This window comes from Primulina eburnea, chromosome 3 (genome assembly GCF_022965805.1).
Source record: "Primulina eburnea isolate SZY01 chromosome 3, ASM2296580v1, whole genome shotgun sequence".
Lineage (NCBI taxonomy): Eukaryota > Viridiplantae > Streptophyta > Magnoliopsida > Lamiales > Gesneriaceae > Primulina > Primulina eburnea.
In genome coordinates this window covers 15,989,831-16,010,753 of record NC_133103.1, presented here as the reverse complement: position 1 = coordinate 16,010,753, position 20,923 = coordinate 15,989,831, and the positions used below count along the sequence as shown (strand labels likewise).

The window sequence follows — 20,923 nt, the reverse complement described above, 5'->3', positions numbered from 1 at the left end:
GGCCCAAGGACCCCCACCTACGTGTAATTGTGTTGTTGAAAACTGAAAAGGACATTGTATTAGTGGGTACAAATGTGAAATAAAATAAAACTAGTTTCTTTAAGTTTAATACATACATATTCAAAGAATAATTGTTATTGTTAAATATGTATAAATCTATATTATACGTGTGGATAATATGTAAAGTTTTTGTATTATGATTTTATTACATTACCCAAAGTTTTAAAACTTTTACATAATATATTTTAATATATTTATTTAATTATTTTGAAATCAAACTAACTGATTTAATAAATATAAAAAAAAATCATTTTTCATGAGAGTTTATTTTTTTTTGTTATATTTTAAATTTTTTATGGTGAAAATCATACTCATAATTTAAAATTTATATTTAATACTTATTCATGAGTTTATTTGATTTTATTTGGAGTGAGTCTCATGTGAGACCGTCTCACGGGTCATAATCCGTGAGACGGGTCAACCCTACCCATATTCACAAAAAAAAGTAATACTCTTAGCATAAAAAGTAATACTTTTTCATGGGTGACCCAAATAAGAGATCCGTCTCACAAATACGACCCGTGAGACCGTCTCACACAAGTTTTTGCCTTTTATTTGATATTTACCATATAATCTTATTTAAATGTCTATTTCATTATATATGTTGATTTATTAATTATTTTAAAATTTTATTTAACAAGAAATTAATAGTCATCGATGTAGTAGATTGATTCTGTTATAAAATTAATTATCTATGATATAGAATTTTTAAAACAGAAGGTAAAAAAATTATGTTGGAGATTAAATATTACTTAAATTGAATATTATGAGTTATATTTTACTATCTATATTATTATTTCATTAGTTTTGATATTATTTTGATGAGTTAGTCACGTGTATTTTAAATTGATAATTATTTACCTTAAGTGTGTTTCACTTATATAAATAATGATTTATGCATTGACAAATCCATAAACTGATTGATTTTAAGGTTATTATATCTTATAACTTTTGTTTAGATATATATTTTTAAAATTTGTTTCAGTTCATTCATTATGTTCTACATATTATGTTAATTATAATTTATTATATAACATAAAATCAACCGCTCGAATTTTAATGTGAAAACAATTTTAAAAGTAAATTATATAAATTTAAAGTTATTTATTTATTTAATATAATAAGAGATTAAATTTAAATAAAAAAAATAATGCAAATTATTTTTTATGATATCAAAATTTTAATTCTTATTATATGCAATGGGATGCATATTGAGTCGATTCCCCAACCAATATAAGATATACGCATGCATAGGTATGACAGCCTGCCGTGTGTTGGAATCTAGAAACCCGTAATAGAATAAACATTTCCAGTTTACTCTCGACAATGGATCCCCACTCCGACCACGTAACCCACGATTTCGCGCCCTTCTTCCGCGTCCGCAACACCGGACGTATCGAAAGATTCATCAAACACGATTTCCTGCCCCCATCAAAACATCCGGACACCGGCGTCCTTTCCAAAGACATCGTTGTTTCGCCGCAAAACGGTGTTACGGCCCGGATATATCTCCCTCCAACGCAAGAGACGGACACGAAACTGCCCCTCATCATATACGTCCACGGCGGCGCTTTCTCCATCGAGTCCGCCTTCTCTTCAACGTACCACAACTACGTCAATTCCCTGGCTGCGGAATCTGGATCTGTTGTCGTCTCAGTGGAATACAGGCTGGCCCCGGAGCACCCGATCCCCGCGTGCTACGACGATTGCTGGGCTGCTACGAAATGGGTGGAGTCTCATTCCACTACCGTCGGCCAAGGGGAGGACCCTTGGATCACTGATCACGTCGACTTTAAACGGGTTTTCGTGGCGGGCGACAGCGCCGGTGCCAACATAGCTCATGAAATTGTGGTCCGTGCGGGGGCAGAATCCGAATTGGGTATCGAATTCATTGGTCTGATTCTGGTTCACCCGTATTTCGGGATTGGGGACGTTGAACACCTGTGGAATTTTATCTGCCCCGAACCGACGGGCCCGAACGATTCCAGGCTGAATCCGTCTGCCCATAAGAACTTACTGTCAAATCTGCGGTGCGAGAGGGTGCTTGTTTGCGTTGCCAGTAAGGATTTCTTGAAGGAAAGGGGTGTGAAGTATCACGAGGCATTGGAGAGCAGCGATTGGAATGGCGTTGCTGAGTTTTTCGAGACAGAGGTAGAGGGGCATGTGTTCCATCTGCTGAAGCCGGACGGTGACCAGGCTACGCTGTTGATGAAACAAATGGTAGAGTTCATGAAAAAGTAGCTTGAAACTTGTGTGTGCCGTAGAATTCAATTAATCCATGCTTTGTTGTTATGGTATTTACGAGGTGTTGTCGAATTCCAGATACTCTTATCTTCTGAACTTTAATTTCTATATATGTTCTGTAAGTTATTCCTTGAATCATAAAATACTTTCCGAGCATAAACGATATATGCCAAATATCGATATCCTTAATTGGAAAACCAATACAAAGCAATTACCATCAAAATACCCACTGCCATCGATGTACTGCGACACACTACGACCATTTGAGCAACCACAACGAAGCATTACCATCATATGCCATGCACCACAGCCATTCTAGCGATGAAAGATAGACTGCATGCACATCTACCATTATAGTGCACAACAACTAATGTATCTACTATCAAAATACAAATTATAAAGCACTTATATCAAATATAGTTACTTTTTCCTCATTTTATGTACTAGCATTTCTATCACCCGTGCAGTGGAAAAGTCAAGAAACCGAAGCTCGTACAATATGGAAAATTATATTCCCAAGCTAATGGACTAACATTCGAGATATATTTATAGAAATATCATCTCTTTTTATATCTATATTTATAAAAAGAGTGCACAAAGTCATTCAATATTCATATTTCGGTAGCTCGAGGTATATGTCCGGCTGCTAATAGCTCAGAAAGATGATGTCTCGGGCATATATTTGCTTGGTTATTTGTCAGAGTGGCCCAAAAATTCTCATAATCTGATCCATGACCTGAGATCGTCTGATATCCATGACCTGTGCCTTCCGGGGTATCATATTCAATAAAGTTTATTTATAGAATATGTATCAAAACACATACATCACAGCAAAGAGACTTGTACAAACGCATTTCTGCGTCCCTTCGCTGTTAGTCTTCAGATTTCAGTGCATTCGCGCAAAATTATGTACAAATTTTAAATGAGAAATAATTATGCCGTCTGAAGATTTTGAAATTTTACTAAATTACTATTTTGATTTACACTATTTTCCGTTCATAGTCTCCCCTCAAAATCCAATAAAACACGGCAGGTAAACGCAGGTTAAGCGGTGTTGCATTCTCCTAGAAGCAAAATAGCTTCTTGCAGTCCTTTCTAAGCCTATTTAAGCTAGTTTTTTTTGTAGAGATTGGTAGATTTTTGTACGATGGAGTCTATGGTGGAGTTCTTGCTCTTGTGAAGCAGCTTGAAGGCCTAAAACTATGTCTCTTTCTCTGGAACATGCCTGTAAAAAAGTCCCTGTTTCTTCTTCATCCAAGCCAAATGTCTCTGGTTCATTTTATCACACACTCTCTCTTTCCTTTCCATTAAATGTTTTACTTCTACGAAAAATGAAGCTTTTGTTAATGCAAAAAATGGGTTTTCAGATACTCAGGTTTCTATATCTGTAACAGCATAAGAAGATTTGGGGAGTTCAGAAAAATTTGGTGGAGAACGGGGTGACATGGGAGATCAAGAAAAACTTGGCCGAGAGAAGGCTGATGGATCTTGATGGTCTTCAATAAAAATGTAAGAACCTCCACAATGATCTTAAATCCGAAGATGTGGAACACATCAGATTTTCTCAAACCAACATCAAATTTAACGGCATGAAATGTTATAAAGATTTCAACATATCTTCTTCGAATAAAAAATCACCATCTCTGCTGCAGCCAAAATAAGTTTCTCCACGAAAATCTAGTCCAAGGTCTAAAAACCGGTCACCGGAATGATCTCGGAGATTGTAAGCACTGCAGATGCTATCAAATCTGCTAGGCTTACCACACCTCTCAATCATTTAGAAACTTGGGATAAAACACTAAAAGCTTTAATGGATTTAGGCATGGCCGTGGGATTTCTGCTATCCCGAATACATCAGCTAGTTACCATTTCACAAGAATCACAGGATATAAAATCAAAGAGAAAGGAGGGCGAGATGAAAGCCCTTGAGGCCAAACTTCTGAACGTTAAGGCAGTGGCTAAAAGCCTAAATGCAGAGATCCATAAACTTGAAGTTGAAAATCGAGAGCTTGGTGTTGGTTTCAGAGACATCACTCGTGCTGCATGGTGAAAGTTTTCTCGACTTGTGGCGACGATTATGTCGAGTTTTTGTCAGAGTTACACGTAGACAAGAGCTTGATGATTTTCTCATCTTGTTATTTTGGCGAGCTACCCTTAGATTCACGTATTCTCGTAGGAATGTTTAAGGAAATAGATTTGGTCAACTATTTTTTTAAAAAAAATTAACCAGACTAAATATACTTGAAATACGTTGTAAAATGTCATTTCTTAAAATAACAAAATACCTCACTCACGTGTGACATTCATTACGTTGAACTTTTTTTAGGTTTATCTTCTATTTTGCTCCTGTCTTGTCCTCCGGCAAGTTTTGTTCTCATTCTTGCCATCTGACAAGGTAGTTTATTTTTTCTGATGATGGAATCCCTCAACCTTGCCAACTTAAGAGGAACTGTGCGAACTAGCGAACGAATATTGAAGATTCTTATTCCAATTTTTTCATGAGTTGGATCTCCAAAGAGTGAAAACTAATGGCACCTGGACTTTCGACAACCAATTACTTCTATTCAAAAGGCTTACAGAGGGAGATACAACTACTCGAGTCTCTCTATTCCACGTTGAGATATGAGTGCAGATGCATGACTTTCCATTAGTTTTCATGTCGGAAAGAGTGGGAGTTTATATTAGCAATTATATTGGTTGTTTCATAGAAACAGATCCAAACAACTTCGGCGGACAGTGGAAGACCTGTATGCGCTCAAGGGTCGCCATTGATGCGTGCGTTCCTCTTAAGAGAAGGATGAAAATGAAAAAAACTGGTGGGGATTGGTTCTGGGTGAACAATGAATACACTTAGCTGGAACTGTTGTGGGTTGGGCAACCCACGAACAGTTATTGTAATGTACGTCCATTCGCAAAAGCCAACCTTTATTTTTCTTTCAGAAAATTTGACAAAAAAAGAACTAATGGAGGAAGCAAAACGAAAACTCGATTTCGAAGGGGCTATAGTTATAGATTGTGTTGGACATGGAGGAGGGGTTGCGCTCCTATAGAAAAAGAATATGACCAAGCTCCTTAGTTTTTCTTCAAATCATATAGATATTTAAGTGAATCTGGAAGGAGTGCGGGCGTGGAGATTGATCGGCTTCTATGCTTTCCCAGAGACAGCACAGCACGTAGACGCCGATCGTGGGAGCTACTTCCTTGTCTCTGTTCGAAATCAGATTTAGCTTGGGTATTCATTGGAGATTTTAACGATCTTTTACTCCCTTCGGAAAAAAGGGAAAGCAGTGCACACACGTCCTGGTTATTTACTGGCTTTCGCAAAGCTATTGATGAGCGTAGCTTAATTGATTTGGGAATGGTGTTTTTTTGGGTATTAAAATACGAGGGAAAGTAAGAAGAAAACAATGAAAATAGCTTTGTAGAGTCAATAGTTGAATATTTTGTCCTTAAGAAGAATTTGCCCTCACAATGTGCTAGAGTTTGTGGCAATCTTCTCCCAAGATACAACTACAACACTTGAATAATGAGCACTCAAATATTCAAGTTCTTTCACAAAGAAATAGATGAACTCTCTCTTGTAGAAGAAGGAAGAAGAAGTAGATGCAAAGAGATGATATGTTGTGTATGTTATTTTTAAAATATCAAGCATTTAATGTTTTTCATGCAAAAGACATGATCTTTCATTCATAGGGAGTGTCCATTGGCCATTGTAACTGATCACAATCATCAAACAATGCCAAGGAGATGAAAAAACATCAGAAAATTCGAAAAAACCCGAAGGGACGCCTCTGTGCGCGCAGGGGCGCACGCCTGCTCGCATGCTGCCGAGCAGCGCTCGGCAGCCCCTGCCCAGCGCTCTCGGCAGCCCAGCACGCTCGGCAGCTCCTGCCGAGAGCGCTCGGCAGGCGCGCGCACATGCGCGCCGCTCCGCGCGCATGTGCGCGCCAACCACTGGCAAGCGCGCGCCGGCTACTGTTCACGCGCAATTTTTTTTTTTTCAATTTTCGTCCCCAACACGTTCCGACTACTCGTTTTATGTTCTTTCAAAATATGATGAAGTCTTTCGAGTTTTATTCAGAACAATCGAACTTAATATTCGTTCATCAAGCTTCGTTTTTCTTTTTTTCCGAATTTTTCCAAATCAAACACATTTATTTACTTGCTTAATTTTCATTCATTAATCATCAAAATTCCAACAAATGGTGAGGTATCCTTTTACATGGGAACGAGGGAAAGGTACCCCCAATTGGTCGGATGAGAGATTGGATCAAGATCTATCAAATCAAGAGTGTGGCTATCGATTCATCAAAAATGTCGTTTATTGAATCTGAACGTCATATCATTCTCCGATATTTCTTGATGTGGGGCTTATAAATTTTGTGCGCCGAAGGAGGAGATTTAGATCTGAGAATGTGTGGCTAAGAGAACTAGAATGCTGGGGAATTGTCTTATATAGTTGGCTTAGAAGCAGAGGTAATCCATTTCTCAAAGAAATGCATCTATGAGTAATGAGAGGGGGAAGCAGTCAAGGGGTACTTTTCTAAGCAGAATTGTAGAGGCCAAACAAAAGATGAACATGCTTAGAGGCAAGAGGGACCTGATATCTATTAAGGAACTCCAAAAAACAGAAAAAGCTTACGGAATGCTACTTTCTCAACAAGAGGACAACTGGAAACAAAGGGCAAAATACTTTTGGTTGAAAGGGGTGATATGAACACAAAATATTTCCATATTGCATCATCGAACAGGAAACACAGAAATATTATTTCTACACTTAAGTTGCCCTCAGTAAAGGAGCTTACTTGGGATAATTGGTTGGGCAACCATATATTTCATGTATTGAATGTTTGCTTGCATTGATGGCTACTATTACCATTGTTGATGCTATTTATTTAGACTTCGTTTGGTATTCGTTATTTCATTGTTATCATTCATGCATCGCATAACATTGTATTTGACTTGGAATTATTACATGTCATTTATTTATGTCATAATTTTACTGTTTTGTCGTACTGGAGTCCAATCCCTGTTTTCTTTTTATGTTGTGGTTGTTTTTTATGCCATAATAGGTTATTACAGGGGATTTGACGCGTCTGGTAGAGCCACCGAGTAGTACCCAGTAGTTGCGTCGGATTGTGTCAAGTTCCTAAATATCTATATATATTATACTAGATTGATATTTTTGCCTGAGTGATGTCCTGTTAAGTTGTATTGTGGATGTTTTTATGTTGTTTTGGATTGTTTGCGATATGTTGTATCTAGTGTTGATCTGTGCAACAGTATAATATTGTTTTGTTTGATTGTGACCTTTATGTAATTTTCGAGTGTATATTGTTGCTGTTGTGTTTTCAGAAATTTCAGGATGTCCTATTTACGAGGAGATCGGGCTAAAATTTCTGTAGGCCCAAATGAACATTTTAAACTCATTTTCGTTATTTACACGAATTAATAATTATTGTTTGAAAACTAAATATTAATTAGAAGCACATATCCCAACAAAATACCAATATCAAAAACTTATGTGAGACGGTCACACATGTCATAGTTGTGAGACAGATCTCTTATTTGGGTTAGTCATGAGAAAGTATTATTTTTTATGCTAAGAGTATTGCTTTTTATTGTGAATATGGGTAGGGTTAGACCGTCTCACGGATGTCTCATATATTAGGATCCGTGAGACGGTCTCACACGAGACCCACTCAATACCAATTATATTTTGAAATTTTATATTTTCAAATATTAAAATGATATTTTCACTTCTAAATGGTATAAAATCTCTTGAAATTCCTGATCCAAACACACTGTAAATATTTTAAACTCATTTACACCTACTCATGTTATCAGTTTCAGACGGGGTCAGTTGAATTTAAGGAAAATTTTCACTTTACAGCAACGATAATTTTTCGGTGTCTTGGCCATGGCCCTGTCTGCTATGTGGCCTGGTTTCGTGTACCTTTCTCCTTACTATCGACATATGTAATAATACATACATAAAATTTTCGTAATTTACGAGTTTAAGGTCGGTGAATTTAGCAGTTAAAGTTAAAAAGGGTCAAAACGCCATGAGAAGCAGGAAAGTGAAAGAAAATTTACTTGAGAAGGGGACTCAAATCGGCGAAACTTTTGGTATTTGTTCAGGAAAAGCAAAACCCTTGTGTTCTGAATCCGAGGTGTTTTAATGGTTTTTTTCCTTGGATTTAGATTTGTGCAGGTGTAGATTAGCTGTTTTTCTTGTTTAAATTTGTCGGTTTTTTATTTCTTGCAGAAAAGGAAGAAGATGAAGAAGAAAATGCCGATGGGAAGCAAGAAATCGAAGAACTCTAACAGCCTCAAATCTAAGAACAAAAAAGTGAGTTTTTTCTTTTGTTCCTTCGGTTTGTGGATTCATGCCCACCTTTGGATGAGGACTACTTTAGGTGGTCTGCCGTGTTACAGCTTATTTAATGGAATTTATTCATCCATGACAAATTGGGGCAATTTTTTCACGTGTTCCTTTCATATTTGATCTAGCGCTGTGATTGGATTGAAGTATTTAATTGCTTAGAACTATCGGTAATGGTGGATTTGAAATCCTTAGATCCACAGTTGATAGATTTGAATTATATGTCTTTGAAGATCACCGCAACAATTTGAAGCTGAGTCGGAAGCAGGAGATTTCAAATCTATTATGGAAATCCACAGAACTTGTTTGGACGAATTTCAAATCCATGGATTTGAGGATTTGAAATTCGTTTGCTTTCATTCTTAGTTGTTTTGCATTAACAATAGTGGATTCTAAATTCGTATTTGATGGAGTAACATATAATCCACTCCTCAAATTTGCTGCTCAATAAGTTACGGAAGTTAAGTATCATAATTCACTTAAACAAAAGGTACTCAACTTGTTTGCGTGATTTTCAATTTTATGTATTTGAAAATGCTTAGCTATAATTTTTAGTTATTCACCGTATCATTGGATTTTAAATTCTTACTTAATAGAGGTATATAACATCCATTGATCTGATTTCACCATTTTGAGTCAATTTTTTTGAACCCAAAAGCTGCCTAATGGTGCGTCTGGTTTGAGACATATGAAATCATGGTTTTGATTTTAAATCCCTTACAGTTGTTTGGCTGGATTTAATGAAGAAGATTTCAAAATAATCTCCTTTTAATTTATAATAGTCACAAAGGATTCAAATATAGTCAATATTGGTGTTTGTTCTTCAAATCATTGCTCATATCAAATCGTGTCTTTCAAATCAAATCCTTCTATCTAGATGAAATTTAAAATTGCTTGTGGATTGACGGATTTGAAAGTAAGGATTTCAAATTCATAATAACAAATTCATTAGTTTGTTTGGGTATATTCACTTGACAGTGGATTTCAAATTGCTGCTACTTATTTTTTGAAGTCATTGTGGTGGATTTGATATATATCTCAATATGGAGTCATTTCAAATCATTCCTTCAAATATTCCCTCAAATCAAAATCCCACAATCCAAATGCAACCTAGGTGAATTTGTATGAATAATTTCAAATCCAATTGATTCGGATCTGAACTTTGTATGTGCTTAAATTTCAACTGAACATGTGATGTTCTAAATGCTTGAGTATTTTAGAAAGTATAAAGCAGTGATATCTTCAATTTATTTCATAATGATGTTGAAATTAAATCTTTCAACTTTTAGCTGCATTTGGTACCTAATTAAACCCAACCGTGCATTGATTAGTGTTTGAACGTTTGATGCCTGTTTCTTGTCCACTTAAATTTATAGTTCAGCAGTCAATGCGATGGATATGAGTTCGTTGAAACGTCCCACTTGGAGTTGAAAGTAAATTTATTGAACTGATGTATTTTAGTTTTGAACAGGTTTTGTCGAATGGTTCCAAGAAAACAAGAAGGTACCACAAATATATTCGAATGGATCACAAGGTTCTGATCAACTTGCCATTTGAAAGTAAAAACGTTTCCAATTTATTCATATTTTTTTAACAATGTCTAATAGCATTGCACGGAAGAGGACCCGGTATAGTGACATCTATGATGATGTTGAAGCTAAATTTTCCGTCATGGAAAGAGCAGAGAGAGTGCTGACGCATTTAGAGAATGGACTCCCCTACTTTGTGAAGTGTATGCTTCCATCAAATGTTGCTCATGGATTTTGGCTGGTAAGCTTGTAAATTGACGTTCCGAGTGTTGATAATCTTGATGAAGCTCTTTTTGCTAATGCTGATGATTTTGATGAAGCTCTTTTTGCTATGCTTTTCATCACAGCATCTTCCTAAAAAGTTCTGCACCCTCTATTTTCCCAATCGTGATAGCACTATTTGTTTGGTGGATGAATGGGGAAATGAGTATAAAACGTCTTATCTTTTGGAGAGGCATGGTTTGAGTGCTGGATGGAGAGGGTTTTCCATATCCCACAGATTACTAAAAGGAGATATATTGATTTTCCATTTGATTGAACCTTGCAAATTAAAGGTAACCTTTATCTCATTTGGATGAAAATGGGTGAGGTCTTCAGAAATTTTCTATTGTCCATCTAAAATTTAATAATTGATAATAGCGATGATGATGGTGTTAAAAGCCAAATAATATATTCTGCTGTTGGATTTGACATTATTAATTAAGACAATGATATTTTTTCACATGATCTCACATATAATTAGTGATGATAAGAGTTTTAACCATTTTGATATCGTGTTGTGGATGTAGGCCTTAACATCCTAACCATGGAACTTATGTTCTATGTTGCATTATCTTTTTACTAGGCATCTCTACTTCTTTAAATTTGAAAGAATTTTTAGGGAGTGTTTGCTTAAAACCGAGAGTCGGTTTCATGCCGATTCTGATTCTGCAAAAATGATTCTTGTATTTTGGTAAATAAATGAGAATTTTTTTGGACACTTTACCCCAATTTTTTTTTTCTGATCCAAAATTACTCTTACCAATTCACCATCAAACAATACTTGAATAAAGATATATTTAGTATTTTAGCTCGTAGTAAAATCACTTAATTTACCATAAGGTTGCATTTGGATGAATTGATGAATTTGAATTTAGGGATTTCAGATACATGATAACAAATTCATTAGTTTGTTTGAGCAAATCTTCTTGACAAAGGATGTCAACTCCCAAATAGTTATTTTTTTTGTTATTGTGATGAATTTCAAATTTATCCCAAACATGAAGTCATTTCAAATCATGCCCCCAAATGTTTCCTCAAATTCAAATTCTTCAATCCAAATGCAACCTAAAGAAATTCATTTTTTTTTTATATTTTCAAACACACACAATTTTGATTTTCTAACTTCTTCTAAATCAATAAATTTATTCCCTTAGTTCTTTGACATCAACATGCGTTATCTTATTTATTTAATTTTATATGCATATGATATTGGTTGGATTCGAAAATTGGCTTGCCATACTAATGAAGCATTGGGTCTCTAGGTACACATAGTGAGAGTTAATCGTTCAGAAGTCGTGAGTGCGGCACTTTGTCTCATGAATTTGGATGTGTCCCGTAGAGGAACCGATGATTCTGGTTGGTTTTTCTTGACTCTTTGCATCATTTTTCTTGTCCTCTTGGTTATATGTTTTACTAACAAAGTCCATAGAAAATATTGGGTTGATTCACCAATGTGTTTGACTGTGAATTAAAATAAGTAGATAATCAATCAATTATAATCTTTGTCGAAGTTAATCGTGAAGGCGTCAAGTACTGTGGCCTCTTTACTTTAATTCTTTGACTTTGCATTTGGGTTGAAGGATTTAATTTAGAGGGATGAATCTGAAGAATGTATTTGAAATGACACTTGTTCTGTGTAGATTTCAAATCCATCACAATCACAGCTGCATTTCATTAGTCAAGGGTGGGGTGAATTTAAATTTCATCAAACATAAATTAATATATTGAATCCATAGTGTAAATTCCTCCATCCAAGCATAACCTAAAGGTAATACCTTGCAACAAGTAAAAATTTGATAGTTTTTATTTTTTACAATATTTCATCAAATCTCTGCTTTAGACATTGTCCAGTTAGGTGATTTATCTCTTATTTTTAATTTTTAATATGGTGGCACTTTGTGTTTGAAAGAGGATCTTGTGAAGAAAAACAATAAGAAGCGTAAGAAAACAGAGTATGTGGAGCCATTTCTGCTCGATATTTCTGCGCCAACTGAGAATTGTGAAGTAAAACACAAACCCTGCTCTAATTTTGAAAGCAACAGCGATGATTTTAGCACCAAAATTATTCAAGGTATGAAAACTTTTCGTCGATTCAGATTCTTGAATTGATTCTCTTTTACACTTTTGAAAATAATGAAGTTTTTGCATCTTTCAGATTCTTGTCTTTCTATCATTTGAATTTTTTTGAAAACTTGGATGAAAACCTATTAAAAATATTTTCATATCCAAAAAATTGTAGGGATTGAAATGTTTTCAAAAAGCCCATTTTGGAATTTTTCATGAATATGTTGATGCAGTTTTGAGGGAAAAAATTGCCAAACTTCGACCACTTGAGTTTTTTGAGTATTAACCATTAGAGAATGGGTTTCTGAGAAAAAAACTGTATTTGACGTATGAAAGTATTCTTTTTTTAATGATTTTTTCTTCAAACCTTAACCTAAATGAGAGAGGATGGTATTTTTAGGTTCTTCTATTACCAGTCAGCTGAAGGCCAACGATCTATGCTATTCGGAGACATTAATGTTGCACGATCAACCTCGAGAGATAGTCACTTGTATATAGGCACCGGAAGAGAGCATTGCTTTTGTGAATCCCGCATTGTATTCCCATTACCTTCTGAAGGCAGCAAATTCAGTAGAAAAAGCAAAAGGTCGTGGCATCAGTTTCTCAGGCTAGTTCGTGACTTAAAAAACTTCTTTGATCAATTTTGTCTCGAGTCGTCCAGGCTTTTACACTTGTATTCTTAACAAGAAGGCCTGAATACATGCCGAGACCGAGTCTCATCAGTAATACTGTTGTGTATTTGTAGCATCATGTCTTAGTGTATATGTACACCATTTGCATAGTCCTTTAATGTTGTGTGTTGAATCCTGCATTATAGAGTACTTGATATATACACATAGGTGTGAATTTTTGAGAAATTTTTGGGTGATAGCAAATGTATGAATCCAAATTCATCTCCTTGGAGAATCTTGGCTCTCTGTATGTTGATTTTGAACAATTCCTTTGCGACTATCCTTTCTTCTGGTCTGGAACCTACTTGCCGTGATTGTCCTATTAACAAATTTTAAAAGCTTATCATATTGAATATCAATTAACGTACAATGTATGTGTATGCCACTAGAATATTGAAGTATATAGGTAGGTTATAGATGGTGTCAAATCGAGTCTTTGTTCAAATCTTTTTGATACTCACGAGAAATTTAGGATCTGCTTCCAGTAAGTGTCACTAATCCAGATGCAGGCTTTGAAATTACCCTGAGCCTGAAATCACAAATAAGATCGTTAGAAGGGAGCCATGAGGGTGTCATGGCGTAGCCTCTCCGACGCTCAAGTCAGAGATTTAAGATATATGGGAGAGCAGCTAAGGGTGCTGCTGAAAAGTAATATATTGAATCCATCAACTAAACACTCAAACCTCGTATTTATAGAAGAATACATGGATCTTTAATGAGCATGTCTTCCATTTGGGCTAGAGATGGGCCAGGGGTAATGAGTCCATCCATGGTGTATCACCTTTTAAACGTACAATAATACATGCGTCACGTTTCGATTGTTCTCTGAATATGTTGCATCCCAATAATATGTCTATTAATAATTGCATAATTTGATGAGAATCGAACTCGTGATCTTGAATCTTATATCAATTGTAAGATTGATTTTTTATCGATTTATAAAAAATTATAGTTGGTGATAGCGATGTGACTCAAATCTTTGAGGTTGAAAATGAATTTTAAATGTATTTGAATGTATTTTTGTCGTTTTAGATAAACAAAAATATGAAATTCTAATCCACTTTTGTATTTTTACGTGGATTTTCATGTTAATTAGGATGAAATACAAATTCATACAATGATGATGAGCAAAAACTTGTATGAGACGGTCTCACGAATCGTATTTATGAGACAGATCTCTTATTTGGGTCATCCATGAAAAAATATTATTTTTATGCTAAGAGTATTAATTTTTAGTGAATATGAGTATGGTTGGCTCGTCTCACTGATTAAGATCCGTGAGACAGTCTCACATAAAACTCACTCATGATGATGTCATTTACAATTCATTATATTTTGTATAATTAACGTGTAAAAAAGTAAGATACGAATTTAAGATCGTGATATATTATTTCATTGTTTACAATAAAATTATAACCAAATTCATAAATTCAAATCCATCGCACCTTAAATTATTTGGAATATGACATAGATATGATGAAATGATAAACATATATATGAGTATTTCTCATGTGAGACCGTCTCACGGATCTTAATCTGTGAGACGGGTCAACCCTATCCATATTCACAATAAAAAGTAATACTCTTAGTATAAAAAGTAATAATTTTTCATGGATGGCCCAAATAAAAGATTCGTCTCACAAATATGATCCGTGAGACCGTCTCATACAAGTTTTTGTCCATATATATGGCATGAAAGGGGAAGATATTCTGATGCTTAAAGTAAATATGGGAGAATCAAGAGTTGCCGATACAATCTGTTGAAAATTCTTAGTGAATCCAAGGAAAGAAATGACCTAATTCAGACACATGCCATAAATGCTTTAAATAAAAAATTATTATTATATAACATAAGTTTTTTTTTTTATTCATGAAAATATTTTATTTGTATTTAAAATTATCGAATTTTAAACTTTTTTAAAGTGGAACTAAAGTATATTTTATTTTTCGAAATTTGTGAGTCGCGAGCTTTAAGAATTTATAAATTAGATTAGATATAATTTTATATTATCAAATATATTTTAAGTTTTTCATTTTTTTTTGGAAAATAACTCTGAATCGAGCTTTAATTCAAGTCGAATTTAAGCAAATTTTAAACCAGTCGAGCTCAAATATAATTACTTCGAATGAAATCAAATAGGTCATATAACTTCATGTATTTAGTTACAAATTCACACCCTTGAAGTGCATCTATAAATGAAGATCATATCTATAAAATAATTTTTCATTTGGTTCTAGATTATGTTTTAGCATATTTGTTATTAAATTTAAAATAAAAATAAAAATAATATCAATAAAAAAAAATACTAAAATGAAGTGTGATACGCCTTGTATGGTTTTAATTTATTTTCTCAATTTGAAGAAAAAAATTCTTCTTCATCTGAAAAGAGATAATTATCATTTTCCCATTTTATTATTCATTTATATATTTAATTTTATTTATTTGGTAATTTTATCAGGTCAAATAACAAAACGAATTCTATTTATTCAATTTGTCATAGTGAATAAAATTATATTTTACAAATATGTAAGTATTTATTTTATCGAGGTGTCTAAAATGCAATTTTAAAATGGAAGGGTTTTATGGAAACTTTGGATTTTGGGGGCAGAAAGCAATTTGCTCCACTTTTGAGCAAAATACATTTCCTAACCGCAAAACCCTACTAACAACGCCAAATACGAGCAATTGCCTCCGCGCCGGCGGTGGAGATCAACCATGGAAGAGGTTTGTGAAGGAAAAGAGTACTCGTTCCCCGCACAGGAGGAGAAAATCCTTTCACTGTGGGATGAAATAAAGGCGTTCGAAACTCAGCTCGAGCGTACAAAGGACTTCCCCGAATACATCTTCTACGACGGGCCGCCTTTCGCTACTGGTCTTCCGCACTACGGTCATATCTTAGCTGGCACGATCAAAGACATCGTGACACGTTATCAGTCGATGACTGGTCATCACGTGACCCGGCGATTCGGGTGGGATTGCCATGGTTTACCTGTGGAGCATGAGATCGATCAGAAATTAGGGATTAAGAGTAGAGAGGATGTGATTCGGATGGGTATTGGGAATTACAATGAGGAGTGTAGGGGAATTGTGCAGAGGTACGTCAGCGAGTGGGAGAAGACGGTGGTTAGAATGGGCCGGTGGATTGATTTTAGGAATGATTACAAGACAATGGATTTGAATTTCATGGAAACTGTGTGGTGGACGTTTGCGCAGTTGTATCAGAAAGGTCTTGTTTATAGAGGTTTTAAGGTTAGACCTTTCCTTTTTTAAGAGCCTCTTGTTAATTTGCTTAGTAACTTATGAAGTTTACCTTTTTTTGGATTTTAAAAACTTCAACTGGTGCGCTTGTTTTACAGCTCTTCCATGCTGTGCATTGCTCATGTTGTATTTTACTGCTTATTTCTGAAAATTTGATAGTTGCCAATAGTGGTTGCTCCCTGAAACTGCCTACATTTCGGCGGCATTTGATGTTCTGGTACCAAAAGATAATGATAAGAGTGAGGTTCGTGGAGTCTACTTTAAGATTATTAAGTACGATGGATTGCAGAAATGCAGAGACATTCTGGGGGGAAATGTTAAAATTATATAATAATATTGGAAGATTTCTTATCGATAAACCTCCGGTATGTAGGAAACCTCATTTCATGCAAGGGATAAGTGTTAGTAGCACTTACACCTTTTCGTGCACTGTTCAATTTTTATTGCTTACTAATCTGAATACATAAGTTTTTTATATGGATTAAGTGGACACGGCCTGTATAGTTTGAAAATACTGAAGCAGAAGTACATCAAGGGGGATCGACTCTTCCTCAAGAAACTGCAAGTCAAAACAAAACGAGAGAGCAATTAAGTGTGATGTTTAAACTAAAAGAAACATGAGCTAATAGGAAAGGGAATTATTATTTTTAAGAAACTGGGAATAATTCCCTGAATTCCAGCAAACCAACCATCCAGTACTTTGAGATTTATTGATGATAATTTTTAATAAATTTAGTTTCCTACAAAAACTATATGATCTTGTCAATGTGTACTAACAAGTTTTCACTGTGTATTTTTCTGTTTTGTTAGTCATGGCTTGTGAGATCATCTTTCTTTTTCCTGTTATGATACTTTTTCAGGGAGTTTCTTGTGTAGTTTGTTAATTTAATGTTGCAATGATGTTTGGATGTTATTTTCTTTGCACATCATAATATCGCACTGATTACAAATTAAATTTTTTGCCTGTTACTTTTGCAGGTGATGCCATACAGTACAGGTTGCAAAACTCCGTTGTCTAATTTTGAAGCCAATTCCAACTACAAGGAAGTCCCAGATCCTGAAATAATGGTAGCCTTTCCCATTATTGATGATTCAGATGGTGCATCTTTTGTGGCATGGACCACAACTCCTTGGACTTTACCTAGCAACCTTGCACTTTGTGTCAATGCCAATCTTGTATACGTGAAGGTTCGCAATAAGTTCAATGGAAAAGTTTATGTGGTTGCTGAATCTCGTTTGGCAGAGCTTCCTGTTGAAAAGGCAAAAAAAAAATTACCTGATGGAGTTGTTGGTGTTTCTGAAAATTCAAACCTAAAGAGCAAATCTTCTGGTGCAAAAACAAAGAATGTTGATTCTTATGAAATGTTGGACAAGTGTACTGGAGCTTCACTTGTTGGAAAGAAATATATCCCGTTGTTTGATTATTTCAAGGATTTCTCTCATGTGGCATTCAGAGTTGTTGCAGACGACTATGTAACAAGTGATAGCGGTACTGGAATTGTCCACTGTGCTCCTGCATTTGGAGAAGATGATTACCGTGTTTGTATGGAGAATTCCATAATTAGCAAGGGGGAGAACCTAGTTGTTGCGGTAGATGATGATGGCTGTTTCACTGAGAGAATCACCGACTTCAGCAGGCGTTACGTAAAAGACGCAGATAAAGATATTATTCAAGCAGTGAAGTCGAAAGACAGGCTTGTCAAAACTGGAAGCTTTACTCATAGTTATCCTTTTTGTTGGAGATCAGATACTCCTCTAATCTATAGAGCTGTGCCCAGCTGGTTTGTTGCTGTGGAGAAGATAAAGGATCAATTGCTTGAGAACAACAAACAGACATACTGGGTCCCTGACTTTGTGAAGGAAAAACGCTTTCACAATTGGCTAGAAAATGCTAGAGATTGGGCTGTCAGTCGAAGTAGGTTTTGGGGTACTCCACTCCCTATATGGATTAGTGACGATAGTGAGGAGATTGTGGTGATGGATTCCATTGAAAAACTTGAAAAACTTTCTGGTGCTAAGGTGACAGACTTGCATCGTCATAAAATTGACCATATCACAATCCCTTCAAGTCGAGGACCTGAATTTGGTGTCCTTCGACGAGTTGAAGACGTGTTTGATTGCTGGTTTGAGAGCGGATCCATGCCTTATGCTTATATCCATTATCCATTTGAAAATGTTGAATTATTTGAGAACAATTTCCCAGGGCATTTCGTGGCTGAGGGGCTAGATCAAACTCGTGGATGGTTCTATACTCTCATGGTTCTGTCGACTGCACTTTTTGGAAAACCAGCTTTCAGAAATCTCATTTGTAATGGGCTTGTACTGGCTGAGGATGGGAAGAAGATGAGTAAGAGATTGAAGAATTATCCCCCACCATCAGAAGTCATAAATGATTATGGAGCTGATGCATTAAGACTGTACATTATTAACTCCCCTGTTGTTCGTGCTGAACCTTTGCGTTTTAAAAAGGATGGAGTTTATGGGGTGGTAAAAGATGTTTTCTTGCCATGGTATAATGCATATAGGTTCCTTCTGCAAAATGCTAAAAGACTTGAAGTTGAAGGACTTGCACCATTTGCACCCATTGACCAACAAATTCTTCAGCAGTCATCCAATGTACTCGACCAATGGATTAACTCAGCGACGCATAGTTTGGTTCACTTTGTGAGGCAAGAAATGGATGCTTATAGACTTTACACAGTTGTTCCTTATCTACTTAAGTTTTTGGACAACTTGACAAATATTTATGTGCGATTTAATCGAAAAAGACTGAAAGGTCGCACAGGAGAAGAGGATTGCAGAACTGCTCTTTCTACTCTTTATCATGTACTTCTAACTGCATGTAAATCAATGGCTCCATTCACACCATTTTTTACTGAAGTTCTGTATCAGAATTTGAGGAAAGTTACAAGTGGTTCAGAAGATAGCATTCATTATTGCAAATTTCCAGAAGTGGAAGGCAAAACAGGGGATCGTATTGAAGAAAGTGTCAATCGGATGATGACAATAATAGATCTTGCACGGAACATTCGTGAGCGTCACAACAAACCTCTTAAAACACCACTGAGGGCCATGGTGATTGTGCATCCTGATGCAGAGTTTCTTGATGATATCACCGGCAAACTAAGAGAATATGTACTTGAAGAACTTAATGTGAAGTCTTTAGACCCATGCAACGACACTTTGAAGTATGCTTCCTTGTGTGCAGAACCTGATTTTAGTGTGTTGGGGAAAAGGCTAGGAAAATCGATGGGAATTGTCGCGAAAGAGGTGAAGGCGATGTCAACTGAAGATATCTTAGCTTTCGAGAAAGCAGGGGAGGTTACTATTGCCACACATGTATTGAAGCTTAGTGATATCAAGATAACTAGAAAGTTCAAGTATCCTGATAATGTGAAAGAAGAGGAAATGGACGCAGCTGGTGATGGTGATGTTTTGGTTGTATTGGACTTGCGTGGGGATGATTCATTGTTCGAGGCTGGAGTTGCTCGAGAAGTTGTAAATCGCATTCAAAAGCTGCGAAAGAAAATTTCCCTTGAACCTACTGACATGGTAGAGGTCTTCTTTAAGTCACTGGACAATGATAAAACAGTTTTTCAAGACATAATTAATTCCCAGGAACAATACATTCGGGACGTGCTTGGGTCTTTATTGTTACCATCGGATCTGATTCCACCTCGTGCAGTGATTCTTACCGAAGAGGGTTTTCATGGGATTTCAAATCTCTCCTTTACTATTATCTTGACTAGACCTGCTCTAGTGTTCAACACCGATGCCATTGCTGCGTTATATGCTGGCAATACCAAGTTTGTGCAGGGATTGCAAGCATATTTGCTGATGCGCGATTACAATAATTTGAGAGGAGAATTTCAACTTGGAAAGGGTAAGATTAATGTCAACTGCATTGAAGATCAACCTCCGGTCGATGTAGTGCTTGGAGATCATGTGTTTTTGAGCTTCGGTGATTATATCTTGAGCACTAGAGAGCTCGTTGATTCTTCTGGGTAATAATAATCTCAGTGTCTTTTTCTTATCAAAAAAAAAAAATAATCTCAGTGTCTTTTATTCTTTTTGGTCGCTTCTTAGTGCCCAGAAGGCCAACCTGGAAAGATTTGCATTATTTATGAGACTTATCTTTTGCAATGATGTCACACTTTATATATGGATTAAAGATCCATGTTTTACTCTTACTTTTTGTATCTCTCAATTTTATTTGGTTCAAATACATAATATTTTATTTAATGGATAATTCATCTATTTCAGTTTTCGATTGATCTATACGTTCGACATTTCGATAGCTCCGACATTATCGCGCACTGCTGTTACTTAATATGTGGTTCTTCAAACGTAAAATTCTGGATCAGTCTCTAGATTGGAGGAAGCAAAAGCCGGGGAGCTTTCGGTTATGTCGAAAACCGGACAGCCTTCGTGCACTAAAACAACCCCAATG

The 20,923-nt window shown here is 35.7% G+C and overlaps 3 protein-coding genes across 5 annotated transcripts; all 3 read left to right on the top strand.

Annotated features, from left to right (window-relative positions):
• Positions 1-1,296: 1,296 nt before the first annotated feature.
• On the top strand, positions 1,297-2,469 carry LOC140826975 (probable carboxylesterase 12). The gene has a single exon (XM_073189540.1). It carries the CDS (start codon positions 1,387-1,389, stop codon positions 2,299-2,301), a length of 915 nt encoding a protein of 304 aa, XP_073045641.1. The 5' UTR covers positions 1,297-1,386; the 3' UTR covers positions 2,302-2,469.
• Positions 2,470-8,167: 5,698 nt separating this feature from the next.
• LOC140826972 (uncharacterized) lies at positions 8,168-13,440 on the top strand. Of its 2 annotated transcripts, XM_073189538.1 has the most exons (8): positions 8,171-8,477; positions 8,573-8,656; positions 10,161-10,192; positions 10,297-10,459; positions 10,566-10,772; positions 11,742-11,835; positions 12,389-12,550; positions 12,944-13,440. In XM_073189538.1, the coding sequence occupies exons 1-8, from the start codon at positions 8,370-8,372 to the stop codon at positions 13,039-13,041; spliced, it is 948 nt and encodes a 315-aa protein (XP_073045639.1). In that variant the 5' UTR covers positions 8,171-8,369; the 3' UTR covers positions 13,042-13,440. The 2 variants fall into 2 exon arrangements, with proteins under 2 accessions (XP_073045640.1, XP_073045639.1); XM_073189539.1 differs by lacking the exon at positions 10,566-10,772 and having other exon boundaries at positions 8,168-8,477.
• A 2,368-nt stretch (positions 13,441-15,808) lies between these two features.
• Positions 15,809-20,715, top strand: LOC140826971 (isoleucine--tRNA ligase, cytoplasmic). 2 transcript variants are annotated; one of them, XM_073189537.1, is made up of 3 exons: positions 16,331-16,464; positions 16,763-16,838; positions 17,452-20,715. In XM_073189537.1, exons 2-3 carry the CDS (start codon positions 16,788-16,790, stop codon positions 20,479-20,481), a joined length of 3,081 nt encoding a protein of 1,026 aa, XP_073045638.1. In that variant the 5' UTR covers positions 16,331-16,464; positions 16,763-16,787; the 3' UTR covers positions 20,482-20,715. The 2 variants fall into 2 exon arrangements, with proteins under 2 accessions (XP_073045637.1, XP_073045638.1); XM_073189536.1 differs by lacking the exon at positions 16,763-16,838 and having other exon boundaries at positions 15,809-16,464.
• Positions 20,716-20,923: the final 208 nt, after the last annotated feature.

Bases quoted from the DNA above. Each gene is read 5' to 3' on its own strand.
- LOC140826975 (XM_073189540.1), top strand. From the start codon at position 1,387: ATGGATCCCCACTCCGACCACGTAACCCACGATTTCGCGCCCTTCTTC.
- LOC140826972 (XM_073189538.1), top strand. From the start codon at position 8,370: ATGAGAAGCAGGAAAGTGAAAGAAAATTTACTTGAGAAGGGGACTCAA. The intron at 10,773-11,741 runs GTAACCTTTATC...TTGGGTCTCTAG, and splicing joins TTGAACCTTGCAAATTAAAG to GTACACATAGTGAGAGTTAA. The intron at 12,551-12,943 runs GTATGAAAACTT...TGGTATTTTTAG, and splicing joins TAGCACCAAAATTATTCAAG to GTTCTTCTATTACCAGTCAG.
- LOC140826971 (XM_073189536.1), top strand. From the start codon at position 15,931: ATGGAAGAGGTTTGTGAAGGAAAAGAGTACTCGTTCCCCGCACAGGAG. The intron at 16,465-17,451 runs GTTAGACCTTTC...TTACTTTTGCAG, and splicing joins TTGTTTATAGAGGTTTTAAG to GTGATGCCATACAGTACAGG.